This window comes from Phyllopteryx taeniolatus, chromosome 22 (assembly GCF_024500385.1).
Source record: "Phyllopteryx taeniolatus isolate TA_2022b chromosome 22, UOR_Ptae_1.2, whole genome shotgun sequence".
Taxonomy (NCBI): Eukaryota; Metazoa; Chordata; class Actinopteri; order Syngnathiformes; family Syngnathidae; genus Phyllopteryx; species Phyllopteryx taeniolatus.
Genome location: NC_084523.1, coordinates 3,734,099 through 3,755,142, shown reverse-complemented (window position 1 = coordinate 3,755,142; position 21,044 = coordinate 3,734,099). Strand labels below are relative to the sequence as shown.

General features: G+C 44.6%; 2 protein-coding genes across 5 annotated transcripts in view; one reads left to right on the top strand and one right to left on the bottom strand.

Moving 5' to 3' along the window:
• LOC133471594 (synapsin-3-like) overlaps positions 1 to 1,086 on the bottom strand; it is an 80,777-nt gene extending 79,691 nt beyond the window's left edge. The window contains exon 1 of the mRNA XM_061761249.1: positions 1,021 to 1,086. The gene's annotated coding sequence lies outside the window, so the exon portion shown is untranslated. The remainder of the gene's footprint in view (positions 1 to 1,020) is intronic.
• Positions 1,087 to 2,676: 1,590 nt separating this feature from the next.
• Positions 2,677 to 20,977, top strand: LOC133471982 (transcription factor ETV6-like). Of its 4 annotated transcripts, none has more exons than XM_061762182.1 (8): positions 2,677 to 3,061; positions 6,318 to 6,444; positions 15,696 to 15,860; positions 17,531 to 17,665; positions 18,718 to 19,269; positions 20,028 to 20,170; positions 20,310 to 20,410; positions 20,484 to 20,977. In XM_061762182.1, exons 1-8 carry the CDS (start codon positions 3,032 to 3,034, stop codon positions 20,584 to 20,586), a joined length of 1,356 nt encoding a protein of 451 aa, XP_061618166.1. In that variant the 5' UTR covers positions 2,677 to 3,031; the 3' UTR covers positions 20,587 to 20,977. The 4 variants fall into 4 exon arrangements, with proteins under 4 accessions (XP_061618166.1, XP_061618165.1, XP_061618169.1 ...); XM_061762181.1 differs by having other exon boundaries at positions 6,315 to 6,444; XM_061762185.1 differs by lacking the exon at positions 6,318 to 6,444 and having other exon boundaries at positions 2,679 to 3,061.
• Positions 20,978 to 21,044: the final 67 nt, after the last annotated feature.

Sequence of the window (21,044 nt, the reverse complement as noted above, 5' to 3'; positions counted from 1 at the left end):
CAGACATCTCAGTTGGAGCAACGCCTCCCGCTCGCCGCGGCGGGCGCACATCAGACAGGAAGTAGCTGCTGTGGCTGGTTAATGTCACTGGTTATTTACTGTCACCGGGTGAGCTGTTGCAACCCGAAGGACCCTGCAGTTTTAACAGGCGGCCAATGCAAAGCAAAGCAGTGACAGGCAAATCCATTTGATTCTTTCTTTTTTAATCTAATTGTTTTTTCCCTAATAAAACCATCACACTTGACCCGCTTGTACATGCGGCGCTTGCAGGGAAACATAAGGATTCATTACAGCTTGCGGCGTTGTTTTTAAGCGATACATCGCGGCTAATTTGGCTCTGGCCTGGTCTCCACAATTGTCTGGCTGCCACTCGCTTGCGGTTATTTTTAAGAAAGTGTGGGCAGTGGACTACAGATCACCCACAAGTCCTGGCACTGTTTTATTTTATGCGCGAACAGATTCACGGACAGTGTCAAACAAAACGAAACAAAAGAAAACTACAAGAAAGCAGCAAAATACACCAGATACTGAACTGCGGCGGTTTTGCAAAATGATCAAACGTGAACAAATGAAAGGTGTTCCGTGGATCTCCTTATGTGAGGAACAGTATATCTATCTATCTATCATGTGATGTCTGATGTTCGTGGGTTGAAAAACCCAAATAAGGCACATTTCCACCAAATCCCTTCACACGTGTCGAAATGTGTTTACAACCGCCCCAAAATATGAGCGTGACAAATTGAAAGGCAATCTGGCAACAGTCTATCGTTGCTGCTAATCCCGCTCCTCGGAGATACAGCCAGTGAACACAACTCAGTCTGTGTGCGCGCGTGCAAAGTCTGTTTAGTGGACAGGGAGAAGAGACACAACATGGCCACACCACAGTTTGCTCAAACACACGCACGCGTGCTGACGAGGTCGGCCCAGGTTTAGTAGAGCATGAGTGGCACTGAGTGTATTTCAGTGGATCGTATCTTGTCAAGTGTGGCATTCACATGTAAAACATCACATAATAATTACCACTTGGGCCTCACATCTTCTTGTCAGCGAAGGCATTGCCGCACACACGGACGGGGGAGGCCTCCGGGGGTCGTGACGTGCCTGCAAAACGTCAGCGATGGTGTAAGCGGCCATTTTTAGAGCAAGTCGGCCGTGTTGCCTGTGCTTGCAGAGGCGTGTTGTCAGCAGGCATAGCTTCACTGAAACCGTTCTGCTGCACTCTTCTCTCTCTCAGGTTATCTGTTCAGTTTTTTTGTTTTTTTGTTTTAAGTAGTTCAATCAGGGACTCAATTTATACTTTGGAAATAGCTTTATCAGGTACAGTAGTCTGATATTCTATTCCCCTGAATAATGGGATGGTAATTGAACCGATATAGTGCCAAATCACTAGCAAAGTAATCACAAAGAATTTATTTTTTTATTTTTTTTGCCTGTTAAGTGGATGCATGGTCAACCTTAAAACAGTGCATTCATTCCAGAATTTACTGTTTCCTGTAACTGTGAATTTTCCTACTGGTCCCTGAACACAACATTCGCCACAAATGGAGATCCATTGAAATAATTGCTTCCCAAATAAACATAATCAGGCTTCATTAACTTGCAGTTATGGGCATTTAGAGGCTTCTTAAATTATCCCTCACGATGTTACCAAAAGTGACTTAATTTGGATGATTATACAGCGTATAAATAGATTTTCCTGAATTGCTGCATCAAAACAACTTGATGAGTGTGGCTTGTTTCCAGATTCCCATAACGGCCGCACGGGGGCGTCACAGTGTTGTGAGACTGTTTGTTTGTGGTTGTTGCTCGTTATCGCTGTATAATTTACATTTCCCTCACTGTACGATTCGATTTTAGAGACGGGGTGGGCCTGAAGGAGATTTACACTTTTGAAAAAAATAAAACCCCATCATTTTCATCTGGGCATCTTTTCCTTCGTGACTGCCTTTCTTCCTTCCTTTGCTGAAACCAACTTTTCTTCCGTTATTGGCTGCTTTCTTTCCTTCCTTTAGTCACATCTGTTTATTTGCTGCAACCTCCCACCGCAGACATGTTTTTTCATCTTTCCTTCTTGACCGCCTTCCTCCCCTCCAGCTTCCTTCCTTCGTCCCGCCATTCCTTCCCTTCCCGAGACCTGCTTTTCATATGTTGCATCCGGACTTCCTTTGCTTCTGCCTTCCTTTGGTCCCTGTCCACTTTCTTTGTTCTTGACTCAAGTTATTTGAAAAGACCCTCTGTAACTTCCACTAACAACCCAGGCTAAACTTAGCTCACACACAGCGGCGCACCGCGCTCTTGGACTCTGCGCAATGGCGAATTGATTAAATTGATTGATTCAATTGGATTACATGGTGTAGACTCAATTATACACGGCCATTGCAATAAAACCGCCGGGATAGGTGTACCGCATCGCCGACACCAGCTTGGATTTTCTCAGGAAGGAAATTGCTGGCATCTGTTATGAGCCTCAAACGTCACTTGTTACTCTTTAACAGCAAGTTGACTTTGCACTACGGCGATCACGAAACTTTCCATGTCAAACATTTGCTATTATTGCAATGCAGAGCGTCGTACGGGTGTGCAAATGCAAAGCTCCTGCACATGAAAGCGTGCGCCCGTGCGTGCACTTCCTGCTTCGCGTTTCCCTTTAAAAGGGGGCCAGGCTCAGTGCTGGGAAACGACGTCATTTCGCCGTTTTACACACGTCCGGATCAATGAGAGCGAGCGAGCGTGCATGCGCGCGCGCGCGTCGCTCTTCCAGGAAGGGATTATTTACGTGCGCGCCGCCGACACGTGAAAGGGAAACACACGACAAGACAAAAGAAGTTTGTCTTTTTTTTGGGGGGGGGGGGCTTTTTTTTTTCCACGCCGAGCAATGGAGCGGCGAGGTGGATAGAAGAAGAAGAAGAAGCAGCAGCAGCCGGGCTTGCGTGACGAGAACTTGTCCACGCCACCCACGACATATAGGGAGAAGAAACGTGCTTTTTGGGGGGGAAAAAAGAGGGAGAAGAGGAGAAGTTGACGGGAGATCATGTCTGAATCCCCATCGGCTGCAACCAAGGTAACGACGCGCGGTTCTCGCGGTGGGATCGCTTTGTCTCTTTTGTTTTTGTTTTGACCGCTCATCTGTTGCTCCCCGACGCGTTGGACTGCGCCCGCCTGCGCCCGGTCTAGTCGTGACTGGCGCCGACGCGCCGAGCGGCGTGACTCGTTTCACGACACAAACCCCGGTACTGACTTATTAAATTAAAATAAATAAAAAACAATAAATAAATAAAAACTTCTCAAAGCGCACAGACTCGACGTGTTGCCCACGTTAAGTCGCGGGACTGTGCGAACATTCCACGCGTGTTGCCCACCGCATCGTGACAGTTCTTTTCCACGTTGAGAAAGAGCAACAACGTAGTTGCCAAGCGGCTGAGGAAGAAGAAGAAAAAAACAAAAAAACCACGATAAGGAATTGTTGGCGCAGTGAGTACGAGCGGGGGCAGTTGTGTTTACAATCCAATGCTATTGACATTGATGAGATGAAGAAGATCATGGAAGAAAAGCGGCCATTGGTCTAGTGACTATTTCGCCACAACATTAGGCACACTTTGAACGACCCTATACAAATACCATAATCTCTCTTTATAAAGATCATTTTTGACCGACACTAGTCACTGAAATACTTTATGTGTATTGTTTTGGCTGGAGTTTACAATGGTGTAAAACTGCACTGACATATGACTTTTATGACATATTATTATTATTTTATAATACTGTATTTTGGGTATTTCTTTAGCAACATAGGGGGCACTGCAAAAATATAATCACATTAATGCAGTAATAGTAATAATAATATAGTTCAGTGCCAATCACGACTATCTATCTATCTATCTATCTATCTATCTATCTATCTATCTATCTATCTATCTATCTATCCATCTATCAAAAGGTTCAGGTGAACGCATTGATTTGAAGAGACTGATAGTGGTGTGTTGTCCTGCTTTAGTGTTTGCCAATAGTCTTCAAGAAGCTTCACAAATTGTGTCTCCCCAAAAAAAAAAACATTAAAACCCCCAAAAATGCAAAGAGCTTTCCGAGGTGGGTGAGCTGGTGTAGGCCTTTCCAGCAAAATCAGTCATGCGATGGATGACATGCAGTCACCGAAATGGTAATGGGGGAAAACGGCTGCTTTTTCCCTGTCAAGTGTTTCTGTTTGTGAGTAATGACAAGTCATTAGCGAGTATGATGTCACTGTGAAGAGTAATCATCTGACTGCCCACCTCTGTGCTGCCCACAGCCCAGTTCAGTCACTTGCACGCCGTTTCTGCAGTGTCTTTATCACAAGCTCTATCAACCCCCCGCCCCCCCCCAAGTCCCAGCTGCGTGAAGATGAAGACTTTTTTTTTCACCCATCGATATCCGTTGTCTAGCAAAAGATCTTGGCTCTGCGTGGAGGAGGAAATGGAAGACTGAAAGATTGTTTTTTGGCTTCCACAGGACATTTCTGGTACAGTGCAGTCAGTTGATGTGCACGCCAGTTTAAAAACAACAACAACAACAAAAAAGTGACTTGCTGCCAACAGCAGGCGGAGGGAAGAAGCGACAACTGAGCGGCATTTCCTCTTCTTGTTCTCTTCTTGCTCAGAGACGCAAACACACACGGCATGAGTTCACGTTTTAACCAGTGCTGCTTAATATCCACATCTGCCCTATGCTGTGCCACAAAACAGCCCTTACACAGAAACACACACACACAATTGGCAATGGGTGACTTCATCACGGTGGTCCCGGTTGTCTTTTCCACGTGAGAAAATATCTGGAAGAAGAAGCGCTGAGAACTTGTAAACATTTGCTCACAGCGTCCAGTTGACCTGTTTTTTACAAGCCACTTTCCATGACAAGGCTTGGAGCAGTCCTGTTGTGTCATGACTCCAAGCTTAAGTCGTTAAAACCTAAAGACTGTGAAAATGCCCGTCACAATAGCTAGCTGTTAAAAGTGATGTGTGATAAGTCAATGTAAGTTCATGCCAAACTTGTACAAGGCTAAGCAGAGGAACCACAAAGCCATCCATAGATCTACAAAATGAGATAGACTTGCATGATCTAATGAGATCCAGTACATCAGCAGCCGTTTCAATGATAATATGAAGTTTTGATAGAGAAAGTATTACAAACTATGGATGCACAGATACCGATACAAGTATTGTTATGGGTGCTGATACTGTACATCTGTACTGGTACTCGGACTGGCAAAAATGCAATTCGATACCAACAACCGATACCACTTTACCAGCCTGTCATGAAATTTCCGGTCAGGTGGAGTAGCACCCATGTCAGCCTTGTGGAGATATTTTAAGGTAAACACGGACGATAAAACTTTGCTAGCCACCTGCAAATGACGCTCTGCAAAATGGACGACGAACTCCGCTCGGGTGGGAAGTTGCGACTCAGGCCGAGCCAATCGCGCTTCCGTCACAAAGCCGCTGCAACGCGGCACGTGGAGTAAAGCGAAGTAAGCGATGGTGTGATAAAGTATCACTTCAGTTGTCCTGTCACAGTTTTATTTTCGAAATTGGGGTATTTTCAAGAAGCAGTCTTGTATTTCTTTTGACTCACTTTACAGTACTTTGTACGTAACACACAGAGGTAACATGGGATCGTGTGTATATATATATATATACAATATATATTATCACACAATAATAAATGATGATTATTATTGTGAATTATTCTACTTCTTTGTTTCTTATCGACGATATGTACTCATTTTTCATAGAGCCCCCGAATGTTCAGACGGAGACGCTACATAAATGTTTGCTTTGCAATTGCAAGACAGTGGCATCATCACGTATCGGTACTCGGTATCTGTTGAGCATGTGAGTACTTGTACTCAGTTTGGAAAAAAAGTGGTCTCCATGCATCCTTATTAGAGACACCCCTCGGTATAACGTAGTGCAGTTCAACACTGCGTATCACAATATTAATTCCAAAACTCCTGACTGAAAAAGTGTTCAGTGAGGCATACTACAATTCATTCTTCAACAATGCACTGCGTTTATTTCATTGAATTGTCTTGAAGTCAAGTATGTTTTCTTTTTTTCCAACTGGACTGACGCTACAACATTTTTTGGCCCGCAGTGCGTTTGCGTTAAAGCATGTGTGGCATAACAAGCTTATGTATCAGTCAGCTACTTACTCAGTGGTGTGGTGGGTGCATGACATGGCGAGGTGAGGCGAGCCTGCGTGTGCAAGGGTGGGGGTGCTGTTTGAGGTGGGCTTGGCACGTTTTGTGAGCCTGGCTTTTGTGTCTCTGTGTCTATTCATAGCAGGAGAGGCGCTCTTTCAGTCCTTCCGCGAACCCGCTGCCAAACTCCACTTCCTCCCCCATCCATGCTCCCGCCGCCAGGCCAGCCAGCCGAATGGAGGACAAGCCTGCCAGGCTGCCCGCACACCTGCGTGAGTTTCACACTCACAAGCGCGCACACACGTCGCCATGCTCTACTTCTCAGCTGGTAGGTGTTGAAGCACATGTTGGATGCAAACATCCTTGAAACCTCACCGTGTGAGTTTTGAAAGCCCTGCGGCACTGCCGTGACCCACGGCAGTCTATTACAGACAATACGGTACACGTCACATGACAAAAAAAAAACAAAAAAAAGATGAACTTGAAAGGAATGTGCAAGTTATGGATGAAGTTAGTGGTTTTCGAACATTTTACACCAAGTACAAATACTTAGCCCCCAAAAAGTGCAATATAATAAAATACTAGTGCAACAACAATGAACAACATTAGCGTAGTAGGCCCAAGTGTTCATCAAAACCAAGGCATGGGTTTTAAGAAAAAAAATTACTGTACTTAAATAATGATTCAATTAAAATGTTGCACGTAAAAGTGAAATAAACAATTTACCTAAATAAGTACTTAAGTTGAATACAACTCAACTGTACCCAACAAATATACTGGTAATGGATAGTTTTTTTTTGGTTTTTTAAAAAATATGAAAACAGTGTTAAATACACTTTTTAAATACACTCTTTATTCAATGCCCCATAGCTATTGATCTTATATTACTGTTGAATACGGTGACAGATGTGTGCTAACATGCATGTTGCTTTTGTTCCAATGCAGCCAATTTGATCTGTTGCTTTTTAAAATAAAAATTAAAAAAAAAGTACATTTCTCAGTTTTTATAGTTGCATTTTACATATTTTAGTTCCTTATTCATTCATATTGGACTGGAAGTGAACTGAATGTAAACACTTCAATGATTATGACCGAACCAATCGGAAGGGAGGTGTGGTGCCGGAGGGCTGCCAAGAGTTAGTAGGCTTAACGTTCAATGAGTAACTCTGCCAATGTCCGATACATCCGTCAATATTTAACTGGTCGTGAACGTGGTGAGCGCAGGACGTTCGCAGGGCCGTCGGATGACATTCACAGGAAGCTCTTCAGACATTATTTTAGAAAAAGGAAGAAGGGCTTTTGGTTCCGTTTCCTGTCAAGTTAAGTCCGCGCGCTTTGGTGGAAGCTCGTCGCGGTCACATGTTTAAACACGGTTCCTCAGGTAGACCCGGCAGGAAATTACCGATTCTCTCACCTAGCCCGAACACCTCCGCTCGTCCTTCCTACGCAAACATACGCGTGGTGGGAAATGAAGCGTCCACCACAAGAGTGAAGGAGGAGAGGAAAAGGGGGGGTGGGAGGGGTTAAAAAATACAGAAAGAAAAAGAATGAGGGAGGAAATTGCAGTGTGGGCAGAAATCCGCTTTCTCCATTTCCTGGGGAGGAAGTGGATTAGATGGGGAGAGGGGGGGGGGGGGGGGGGGGGGGGGTGCGGGGGGCTCACAGACTGCTCCTCACACAAAAGAAGGCGAGTCGCGGCCTCATTATTAACATTTTAAGGCACAGCAAACTCCTCAATTAAAAGATGGAAGACAAAATCACATTGTCTTGCGTTGAGTTGCGTCATTGTAGAGCTGAATGCCGAGATGCTAATTACTAATGAAATGTCATATTTAACTATTTTGACCGCTTTTGAGTGATTTCGTTCCAAATGTTAAGCTCTTGACCCATTTTGTTTCTTGTTTAAGCGTCAGCATTCCATCCCTCATTGATCAGTGATATAATTACCAACCATGCAAAACAAAATACAGAGGTGCCTTGAGATACGAGAGACCAGACTTGCGCGTTTTATCGAGATACGAGCCATCGATCGATTATTATTTTTTTTGCCTTGACTTGTGAGGAAAAAATTGAGATACGAGCGCTGCATGGTGGCACCGACCTTAACTTCAACAAGCAGCACCGCCAAACTACGTATTTTTTGTGTGCGCCACTTGGTGTAAAAGGTTTGGGAACCGCTGGACTATCGCAACCCGACGACATCCCGACGTGCGTGCTGCAACCGAACCCTGTCGTTAGTCAGTACCTAAAACTGTACAAAACAGAAGTGAAACAAATCGCAGAGATCACGATTGGCGTGTAATCCACGGCAACAAGACTGCTTGTTGCCTCGGCGTGTGCGTGTATGTGTGTGTACTCAATACTTGTGTGTCTGAGTGGGCGGATGAGTGAATCTTTGTGTAAAGTGTGTGTAGGTGAAAGCAGTGAGTAGCCATATTACAGTACATGAACGTGCACCACCAAGTGCCCTTTTGCTCTCTTTTTGTGTTGTATATCACACACTGGAGTTAGTCGGTGGGGATTTGTGTGTGTGTGTTTCTGAGGGGAAATTTCCTGCCCCTGGAAGCCGCTCTTGTCCTCAGGAATTTCCTGAGTGGGCAGACAGTGCTTCCTGAATAAATGTTGTTGTTGTTGTGTGTGTGTGTGTGTGTGTATGTGTGTCTGTGTGTTTTAACTCGCTCCCTCTTCTCTGAAAGGGAAACTGTTCTCACATGCCAGAGAGCGAGCTGAATGCAGCCCCCTTTCTCTTCCTGTTCGCGACACACTTCGCATGGCGCTTTCGAAAGGGAGGGAGGGGGGGCCAGGGTTGGGGTCGGGGGTTGGGGTTTTTGCTTTACGCCAAACTTCCCAATGAACACACTCGTGGCACGCTACAATCTGATGAATCCAATCTTTGCAAAAAAAAAAAATAACAATGGCCGAAACCTACCGTCGCCTGTCTCTTACATACCGAATAGCCGAATAGCTTTTTGCATTGTTCTAAAAGAGTGAACGTAATAATCAGACTCCTATTACATGTGCTAAACAAACTGAACAGGATTTGAAGGAAGTTTCCAGACACTGACGCGACAATACAAACCGCGGACTGTGCTACTGTGTCAACAGAAAATGATACCGTAGCACTCAAATGATGAAGTAGATTTCTTGCCGTTTTGGTTTCCATGACCTGAAATGACTCTTTTTTTTTCTTTCTAAATTAGCAATACACTTAGTAGGCAAATTGACAGTGTATTTGTTTAGAATTTTTTGTAGTCTTTTAACAGTTTGACTTAACCCTAACCACTCGAAAACTGTGGCAAACCTTTTTCCTTGCATCTTTTCCCTCCTTCCCTTCAAGGTGTTTTTTATTCTTGTATCTTTTCCAAGCTACTTTTCTGCCTTCTTTTGTTCCTACCTTTCCTCTTTCCTTTCTGACCTCTTTCCTGCTTTCATTCCCCTTAGACCTGATTTTTGCCTGGCACCTTTTCCCTTTCTTCCCTCCTTCCTTCCCTTTATTCATGCATCCTTACATCCGTCCTTCCTTTGCTTGAAACTACCTTTCTGTCTTCCTTCCTTTGGTACCTATCCAATACTTTAGAGTCCACTTTCTTTGTTCTTGACTCAAATCATTTACAAATATTCACAGTCGCTGTAAAATATCAGTTCATTTAAAAAGTGTATACTTTTGGCCCTCTCTGTACTGTATAATATGATGGTGTTATTAAATGCACCGACTCCACCATGTTGGTGAAGCGCATTGTAACACGAAAGTGCAGCTGACATCCTGGCACTCGCTCAACCCGCCGCTAACGTGAGTTCACAACAGCCAACTCTACGCTCTCATTTGCCGACTCCCACGCCACTCATCTCGCCAGTCACCTTGTAAAGCCACACACACACTCAAAGTCACAGATACTATAGCGTGGAAGGTGAGGATGGTGACCCCAAGTGGAGGACAATAGTACCTGCACCTCACATGCTCACGTGTTGTTTAAAATAAATTTGTAATTTGTAAATTCCTTGATTAATTGGTTGAATAATTGATTCTAAATATATATAGCTGGAGCTCTAGATTAAACACAAAGTAGCAAAAAGCATTCTTGATTCTGTCGTATATTATCAGAAATGTTGCCTCATTTGTATGTACTGTCCATGAATGCGGGTTACACACACACACACACGCGCAAACACACACGCTCACACACACGATGCTGACCATTTTGAACCAAGAAACACATTGCAATCACTGTACAGTACATCAAAGTGCAATGGAGACAGTGTAGTCATCACTAACTCAGGAGGCTAAACTGCTTCAATCTCGCACAAGTCGCGACAAGCTATGGAGAAATCATCTTCAGGGAATAGTGAGTGACTAAAGTGCAGTTCGAATGGCATAAAATATACTACAGTATATATATATATATATATATATATATATATATATATAGTATATGTTAAAGTATATTACAGACTTTAAGGCATTGCCGCGCGTTTGTACGTTCTTGTTGTTGTCGATGCTTTGAGTTTAATGTGATTGTGTAAGGTGCTGCACAAATTGCTGACTGAGGCAAGACTTTTTTTTTGACATCGTTCACGCAAATATATCAAGCGTGGAAAAAAAAAGTGTACAAAAGGAAGAGTTGGAACAAGCCCACAAGAGCTGGCTTGCTCCTGCTTCTTCACAACACACAATCGGGAACAGGTCGTGCTACTTCCTGGCCATAAATGCCCCGTGTGATTGATGATGTGTTTTATGTTTGTTTTGACTGGATGACGTCCAGTTCTGCTGGATGGGGACAAGCACATGCCTGCTGGCTAAGGAAGCGCAGGATGACGCTTTAAAGACTGTGTATATGACACAGGGGCTCAGGGAGGAAGGGGGAAAGTAAAAGTGAGCGTCGATGATTGTGCGCCTGTGGGAATCGGGGCTCGTATGGACGGAACAAGCAAAGGGGATGTACGGCGGTGAGGAAATGGCTTGCTCGCATGGCCACATGTCCCTGAGTCAGGGTGTCAGAGGGTCATGGTTGGACCTCCTTCTTCTCCTTATTCCTTCCCTCTTCCTCCTCCTCGATTTAGAAAGAAAAAGCCTCTCCTCCCCTGAGAGAGCGACGCCAATATCCGCCTACTTCTGCTTTTAGAGGCAAGGCAAACATTTACCAACGGACAGAGGTTGGAGCAAAGTCCCAGGTTTACTGATCGAGCCGTGTTTGTTTTTATTTATGTCGCTGAAGCAAGTTCACACAGTGATGGCCAAGGCACAAGCAGCACATTGAGCACACGGGTGTAGAATAATGCAGTGCTTGACTGTCAAAACACAATAGTTGATGTGTTAGGGATGGTTCCAATTAAGAAATGACACTGATTTTGTGTAGGAACTGGAATATTCCATATGATATAATAGTGAAACGCTGAGGTCTTATGATCAGCAGCCAAACACACACATACCAAGACAGCGATAAATCTCATAAAATTCCTTTATTTTATAAAACCTCTTCCTCTATTGGATGTGTGAATACGATTTTGCCATGTCGCACACACTGCTCCGCTAACTACAGTGTGTGTAATAAGTGGTTCAATTCAAAATGCCCCAAAATATAGACGTTGTTATTGTCCACAACAAGCTATTTGATGAAGCAAGTTGTTTTTATAATCATATTGAACATGTCCCTGCAATTGCTGTCCACCCTGTCATGATGGAGTAAGTGTCCGTTTAAGAAACCCTCTGATGTTTTTATTGACGTAACTATCAACATTGTCATTTTTCAATGGAGGTGTGGGTAGTTGCAAAATATTTACACTTGTTTCATCATTTTGGATGTGGTCAAGCTGAACATGTCCACCCTGTCACAGTGAAATATCAATTGATAAAAAAACCTTTCAGAAATTCAAAATACATTTGTGAATATGAAGCCCAGCTATACTTTGGATGAGACCTTTGCGGTTGTCAGTCGGAGGAACCTCATTAACCCGTCTGGCTGCGAGCGGAAAGCCAAGGGCTTCTGTACCGCGACAAGGAAACGAGATAGCGGTGATCTCATCGCGCTCGTCCCGTCATTCATCCCCGAGCGCTTAGGAGTTGCCTCGGCAACCAGCGCGCCTCCGCATCTGCATGCGTCTTCAGCGCGGAGGCCTGAGACACCACCGAGGGAAACTTGTGTGTCATCGCAGAGGACTGAGAGCCCACGGTTTAGTCGAGGCCTGCCGTCGCGCTTCGACCGATTTCGTCAATGTAAACGCACGTAGGTGCACATCCTGCTGAGTTGTGCGGGGACGATAGAAAAATGTCTATCGCGCCGTTTTTCTTCTCTCGTTTCTATCGTCACTTCGCCCTCTCTGCCTGCTGTGATTCCACTCTCCAGCTTTGTCCCACTCACAGCAAACCATCTGATTAACAACAACAGAGCAACTACACCCTACCTGTCTCTATTACAGGAAGTTAGAAACGAGACAATAAATAGCATCAATGTTCTCAATGAGTAACACTCAGCTAGAATTCTCCCAAGATATTGATACTCAATTCTTCTTGAGTCTTGCTTTAACCTTTAATGCCCGAAGGGGCTTATATGTGGTGGAATTGACCAAGAAGGCACTCTTTCACACACTTCCAAAACAAAAACACACATACATCAACATACATCAACCATAAATGTGACAATTAAATTAGGTACACATTCAACAAACTACTGGTAGCAAACACAAACAGACGACGACGACAATTGACGCAAGAAGGAAGGTAATCGTTGCAATAACTTTCATAAAAAGTGAGAACAAGTAAACAGTCATAGTGCAAATGTATGTTGTAGAATTGTTCATACAATAACTGAAACTGTACTATATTGTGGCCCATATTGTGATCGAATTGTTTTTTCCAAATCGCCTAGCACTACCCCAAAGGACTGTCAACTAAAACAAAACTGATGACGAAGGAGCAGAACCGTAAAATCTGGAACCCAATTCTTTTATTCTGCATTCTAATACATTTCACTGTGTGGGAGCAAGTCGTGCAGTCATTTTGCCCATTTAAGAAGCAACTGTCATTCAATTGGATCAAAATGACTTTGTATTCACCCATTCTGACCCTCCTCTCCATACCCACTGTTATATGGGTTATGTCCCAGAATAGATGCGATGCCCCCACACTGAACTTCAGGCGTGCTCTGGCCTAGTATCAGTTTCCTTTTCTGTTTGTCTTTCTCTCCCCATTGCACAGCAACTCTCCCCTTCTTTATTTTTCTGTCATCAATCAACATCCATCTTTCCCACACTGACTTCATAAACCTCCTAGTGTTGCTCTTTAACCTTCCCGCTGGAAGTTTCCTGTGCTGAAACGAAGCCCGAGCTGGATTACTTCCTGCTAAAGAGTGTTGTGGGACATGCTTTATTTGTTACCCTCCCCCTTTTTTCCTCCACCCCCTCGCTTGTGCTCTCCTCGTACTTCCTCCTTTGGGCTCTGCGCAGATGGCCGAGACCGACGTACCGGATCTAGGAGGGCTTTTTTTTTTTGGCAGAGCAAAGAGCCCAGGAGAGAGCATGCCGTGGCCCTGACCCTGTGACCCGCTGCCGCCCACCGTGCTTTGCTGCTCAAACAAGTTGCCACAAGAAACGCACGTGCAGCTCATTCAGCAGCTTAGTATCGACTTCAATATTGCTTAAAGCAGTGGTTCTCAAACTGGGGTCCCTGGGGATTCGCGAGCCATAACTTGGGGCGTCCGTGAAATAATTAACAACAAATTTATCACTTTATCCCCCCCCCACCCCCCCCAAAAAAAACTAAACAAAAACGAACCCAATATCTCCTACCGACCTTAGCACTCGGAGAGTTAAATGCTCTGATGTGATTGTGACATACGTTAGCATTTCTAGCTCGCTAGAAACACTTTTTATCATTTAAAGTTATACAGGTGACCTCACCAACATATTTGTAAAAAAAGGTTTGAGAAACCCCAATAGTAGAATGATTCTCAACATAATACATGCACTATTATATCGGTTCATTGATGGAAAACGATCATAGTATTCAGTGCCAAATGCGTGCAGAATGCAGTCTTACTCAAGCCCGTTCGAGTTTACTAACAGGCCTGTGACGCTATCTGAATACAGATGGCTGCAAGAGCACCGAGAAATGGGAAGCTGACAATCTAGATGGGGTTTCATGTCATATTGATCGCTCTCTGTGACAATGTCCTTTGTTTGACGGGCGCCGAGGGGCCGCGCTGGGTTTGTGACGGGTGGTCTGAGAGTGCCCCAATTACTGGTGTGACACTGAAGTCGGCGGCCCCCATAAGATAACAGCTGCCTGACGCCCGAGGGAAGAGTTTGAGGCAGCACGAGAAGTGTGAGAGGAGTCGTCGTGCTTCGTCGGCGGGGGGGGGGGGGGAGTGCCGTTGCACATCTGCTTGCGTGTGTGTCTGTGGCGGGGGAAGAAGAGGCGATGAGAAGGTCAGCGTGAGTCACAATGCCAATCATGGAATTACTCAGAGGGCGAAAACAAACGATGAGATGGTAGGAATGTGTCTGCATTGACTGGAATAATTCTGTCGAGGCAGACAATACGAAGATTAGAATCAGTCGGAGATTTGGCAGAGAACCGAAGACACAGTATTGAATACTTGAAGCACATGATTTAGACCCAGAACACCAGAAGAAACTTGAAGAATAGGTTTTAAGGGCACTGGGAACCGAGGACTTTAGACAGGCAAAACTAGCAACATAAGATTGAGGGACACGGGGGGACTTTATAAACAAAGGAACAGGGAACATTGGATTTAATGACATTCGGAAAATAGGACATATAGGCAACTGGAGGTAAAGGTATGATTTCAATGGTACCATAGTTCGTCTTCAGGTCTTTTTTGCTCCACCTTGAGGGAAACGAGAACTTACGACGTTGTTCACGATGTCGTGTTGCTGTTGCGTTTAAACGTCTCCAGTGCAGATGTTTCACACGTCTTTTGCCTTGGCAGTGAACGAAAGCGTGTGCGGAAGGGGATAGAAAAAGATACGGCGCTTCCTGTTTCCTCCATTTCCTTTCCCTCCATGTGTCCTCGTGCGTTTATATGCACACGAATAACTGCCTGCCCGGCGGAGTGCAAGAGCGAGCCAAAAAGATCACAAGAGATAAATAAGTCTGGCCATCCTTCTCATATCCCCTTTTACATGAGCTCTTACCCTTGCTCTTAGTTTTCTACCTATCCTCTTTGAATCTTTTATTGTAACCTCCTCTCCCTGTCTGATCTACTTTTCTTTATCACCGCCGTTCCCGTAATCACTCCCTCCTTTTATCTCCACTTCCTCAATATCCTCTTGACTGCCCCCGCCTCCTTCCTTCCTCTCCACCGCCTCCCCCATCACTTCCTCCCTCCCACCCTCCCCTCCATCCGGCCTTTCCGTCTTCCTTCCTTCCTTCCGCTCACCCCCACCCCCTCCTTCCTCCCTGCTGTGTCTACTTCACTGAACCTTTTTTTTTTTTTTTAATATAATCACCGTTGCTGCTGCTTCTCCTTTTTCCTAACTTCTTCATCCTCTCGCCCCGCCCCTGCAGGTTTGCAGCCGATGTTCTGGAGCAGAGAGGACGTGGCCCAGTGGCTGCGATGGGCTGAGAAGGAGTTTGCGCTGCGGCCAATCACGAGCGGCTCCTTCCAGATGAACGGAAAAGCCCTGTTGCTGCTCACCAAGGAGGACTTCCGCTACCGCTCGCCTCACTCTGGTACTCCCTTTTCTTGCCCTGCTCTTCACACATTAAAATGGAGGGCATATTTTCGAGCCAGTAACGTACGGCAAGACACCACCAAAGAGGGAAGAGCAGACTACTTGCCAAACCTTTTAATGAACTAGACTATTATTTCTACAAATACAAATCTGAAGGTCAAAACAGTATCGTGACAATCATGCCCACTAAAGTCCCCAAAACATTAGCATGCACAGCTTTAAAGCAACATCAACAAATCAATAAAGTAATCCAGAGGGGCAGCAATTAGAGCAAGCCTGCAAGGAGGGGGTTAGCAGAGGGAGGGGAGTTGGAGGAAGTAGGGGACGGTTGATCAGGAAGTATGAACCTCAACTGTTGCCCCGGCAACACCAGCAGCCGGGCGGGTTCAAGCAAAATGCATTGTTTTTCCAAGCAGAGCGCTGGATTTCTTTTACATATGAAACAGGAATTGAGAATAGAGTAGATGACGTGCGTAGTACAGTCAAGTCATCAAAGCAATCAAATGACTTTGTGACATTGTGACAAATAGATGACTGCTTCTCCATTCTAGGAATAGACAATGTTATCCGAATTCAAAATAATAATGCAAAAACCACACGCAAATAAATGCAGCAATCCACAATCAACTTACTATCTCAATGTTAAAAAAAAATCCATATAGAAATAGATAGGTGAGGCACCTTGATGAACATTAACATTTACACTCACATTTCATCTATTTTGCGTTTTTCTTTTTCTTTTTTTGTTTACAGGAGAGAGATTCTATGCTGGCAATGTGATGTATTTATTAATTTTCACTGGGTTTATCAGTCATTTCCTGTTCTCTTGCTTCATGTACTGTTTCACCAGCCTGAAGTCAAATATGAGGTTGTCCAGAGATAAAACAGTGCTTGATTACTGCTTTAGTTTTCCTTCAGTCGCAGGGCTGCTCCCATCAGTCACTGCCATATTTGTCTATAAATAATAACTTTTATTATGTTGCTTATTGGGGCATGTCCAAAGGGCATACAATTTTAAAGAATCCAAATACTCTCAAAACAGGAAGCAGCAATTTTCCGGGCACTGCAAATCATTGGGCCTAAAAGTGAGAACTGAAAACGGTGCATGTGTGTGTCCACCATCACTTCCTTTATGAGACTCATTTCCTTGTTATGGTAAAAGCTCAAGTTTTTTTTTTTTTTTGGTAACTGTCAAACAGTATGTTAGTGTTCCTTCTTAGTTTTTTGTTAAACCTGTTTTGATCCCATTTGGCCGCCGTCGTAGGTAAACACAACGCTGTTAGTCATTAAGTGAACTTCCTGTTTCGGCTTTGTCCTGTACTGTATGGCCACTTAAAGGAGAATGACAGAGTTGTAAAGGGTTATACGTCTCATTTACTTCTGTCAACATCTACTGAGTGACTGCAGACTCTGCTACTTGTGTGAGGATTCCATGTTGGGAGCCCAATTGGGCCCAATACTCATCTGCGCCAATACATAAAAAGCACCTTTCCCACCCTTAAACCTAATAGGGAGTATTAAGTAGTGACCTTTCCAATATTACTCAAGCTTCGTGCTGCCTGGAAGCCACACAGAAGTCCCCTTTCTTGGAAAACTGCAATAATGACTTCCCGTTTTCTCAAACTCCATCATGTATAGCGAGTCAATGCCATCTTTCCCCCCCTGTAGGAGATGTCTTATATGAGCTGCTGCAGCACACCCTGAAGCAGAGGAAGCCCCACGTGTTTTACCCCTCAGGCTACTTTCCTGGAAACTCCTTCCACCAACTGCCCGAGAGCTCCGCGCAGCACCTGAAGCTGGAAGGTCAGTCCCCACGTCAATCTCCGTTCTTCCATAACTAGTCAAACAAGATATCATTTGAAACTATTTGTAACCAATCCAGACTCTCATAACCGATGCTGTTTTCCGGCTCTAATGTGAGGTGATGGCATGTGAAGACGCAACGATCGCACGAGAGTTGCCGTAAAAGCTTTGCAAAACCCGTTCTACAAGTGTAACCATACATTTTGGCTGCAGTTTGCACCTGTAGATGTGACTGCTTTGCACCTTGGGAAATACCTGCTGAGTTGAGTTCCTCATTTCAGAGTGGTGATGTACGGCGTACACAAATAGTACGAATGTTACTCTCCGTAGAAATGCAGCAAACAACTTTGGAATAATAGTGACACCTAGTGGAGTGGATCAACCCCAATAACACACTTCATTAAGTACATTTGCACTAATCTAATGAGATGTTCCAATTTAAAAAAAAAAACATTTTAAAGCACTATAATTCTTTGTTTTTTTCCCTCCATGAGTGACACTGTCAACGTCATTGCCAGGAAGTAAACCCCTCCTCTCTCCCCGTCCTGTAGATTATTTAGGTTCCATCCAGATATGAACCACATTTGAATCCCATTTAACCCCAAAAATTAAATCTCAGTCAAAGTAAATCTGATCACATTGTAATTTATTGTGATCATGTGGGACTGGGATGATGTGGCTAACTAAATAAAGATAAACAAAAGTAGTGCTGGATTCAATGCTGTGCCGTTTTACACCACTAGTGTTTCAGTTTTTCTGCTTTTAGCACACATATGTGCCTGGTAGAAACAGAAACAAGTTTCCACTCCTTAACATGTTGTTATGCCAAGTTACTGTCAGCTCAATAAAGGAACTTGTACGGCCTTTCCCTTTAGGGAAATGAATGACAATCTTGGGCTGCAGTCGCTATTATCTTGCATTGTTCTGACAACAACACTTTGAGTTATGTGACAAATTGCCACACCACATTGACCCAAAGACATTACCACGTATGCAATGTCAATGTTGCTGTTTGGATGTTTACCATGGTGTTGCGTCTGCTGTCACCACAGAAACGGTACGACGGGCACCATGTGCGACAGAGCCCCTCCCCCAGCACCCACCGACCATTGAGCTGCGACACCGCTCCCGCTCACCCCACAACCCGGCGCCACGACAAACCAAACCCGAGCCAAACCATCAACAGACCGCCGCCGAGGAGCACCTCCAGGCCTTTTCCCAGCTGCCAGACAGCAACCACCACTTGCCCGAGGACGTGTACCCTCTGCCCATTTCCCCGAGCGCCCCGAACGGCCGCTGCGTGACCCCAAGAGAGGCGCCGTGTCCGGGCAGCCCGGTAGGCCAGGAGGCGGGCCCTCCTCGCATCATCCAGCTCATGCCCAGCGCCATCATGAACCCTCTGTCCGCCTTGGACTTCAGGCACAACTGCGGCGGGCATCTGGAGAACGGCCGCGAGGGGAAGGTCCACTCTCATCAGATGACGGCGGCCCAGCAGCAGAGGCCGCATCATCTTCTACATCAGCAGGAGGAGGCCCTCTACAGGAACATCATCATGCCCGTGTATCCTCCAGAGGAGCAGCAAATGCCCATGGGGCGGATAGCAGGTAAACCGCTTTTGATCGGAATGCAAAGGGGCGGATGCGTTCCGATACATTTGTGGCAACTTTCCAGTAACGTTTCGGAAGGATGTATTTGCTCAATATTGGACACCTTCCATGAAACTTAACAAGAACATATTTTGCACTGAGGTTATTTTTTCTTAAGGCTGTTCAGTAAACAACTACAATTATGACTGTTGAATGGACTGAGAGATACACAAGTACGAATTCCACTGAGTAGTTCAGAAGCTACACTGTATGACTTAAAGTCCCTGTGAAGTGAAACTAAATCTTCCAAATTTGACACACCACAGAAACAACCCTGCTAGATAGGAGTGATTAAAAAAATTGCCAAGCATATAAAATCAGGCTCCCAAAACCATGGAAAAAAAAAAAAAAATCAGGAAAACTGAAATGGAAACAGTTCCCACAAACATCTCCACAATTCAGTACAACATAGTTCTCAGTCTTTGCACGCGTTCAGCAATTGTCTTCAAACATGCATATTGCAATGCACAGAATTTCAGAAACAAATAAATGATTTCCCTTTAGAGGGTCTTTAATAGACAAGAGCAGTGGTTCTCAAACTGACCCCTGGGGGTCACCAAGCTGTGAATAAATGTCGTGTATATATATTTTCAAACATGGATACCTACATACGGGAGTATATATTTTTGTCCATTTGTACTCTGTGGCGGATTACTGTGTCCATATTTATGGGACACAACAATACAATTGCTTGATTCTCGTTTTGTCCTTGGCAGACTGCAGGCTACTGTGGGACTACGTCTACCAGCTCCTGTCAGACAGCCGGTACGAGAACTACATCCGCTGGGAGGACCCAGAGAGCAAAGTCTTTCGCATCATGGACCCAAATGGTCTGGCCAGGCTGTGGGGCAACCACAAGGTACATGATAGAAGCTAGCAATTTGTGAAAGCATGTCTTCTTAAAGTGATGCCATTTTTTTTCCTCCTTCTGGCCACATTTTCATCTTTTTTAGATTATTAACGCGCTATTCACACCTTGCATTACTCTGGGTTTACAGAACAGGACCAACATGACATATGAGAAGATGTCACGAGCACTGAGACACTACTACAAACTGAACATTATCAGGAAAGAACCAGGACAAAGACTTTTATTCAGGTAAAGCCAGCTTTCCCTCAAAAATGACAACCGCGTAACAATAATCTCACCGTTTTTTTTTTGCGTTGGCCAGGTTCATGAAGACACCAGACGAGATCATGAACGGTCAGACGGACCGCCTGGAGCACCTGGAGTCCGACACATACGAACAAATTTACATCAAAGAGGAGTGCTGAGGAACTCTGGGAAACAGAGTCCGTGAACTTTTTACTACTGCAGCAGCCGCCGATGCCTTTTAGAAGCAGCTTGAACAATCGTCTAAGGTCTCGGGCATTTGCTATTGTCAGCCCCCATAGCAGATATTAAATATTTGGAAAAAATGCCTTTGGATAATTTACTGTAGTTTTATTTGGCCTCATGGATAGCGCTGAATTTATTATTATTATTTTGTCCTTATTTGTGTTTCTAATGAACTGCAAAAGCAAGCCAATCACTTTGTGCTTTTTATTTGACTTTATTTGCCATATTCACATGCATTATACTGTGGCGTTGTGTGTGTGTCTGTGTGTCTGTGTGTGTGTGAGTGTGCAGGATGATTTGACTCTGGAGTAAACATTTTGGATCAAACTGTGTTTTCTTTGTGAACTGTAGTCACGTTTGAAGATTCCCCCCCCCCCCCCCCAAAAGTTGAGTG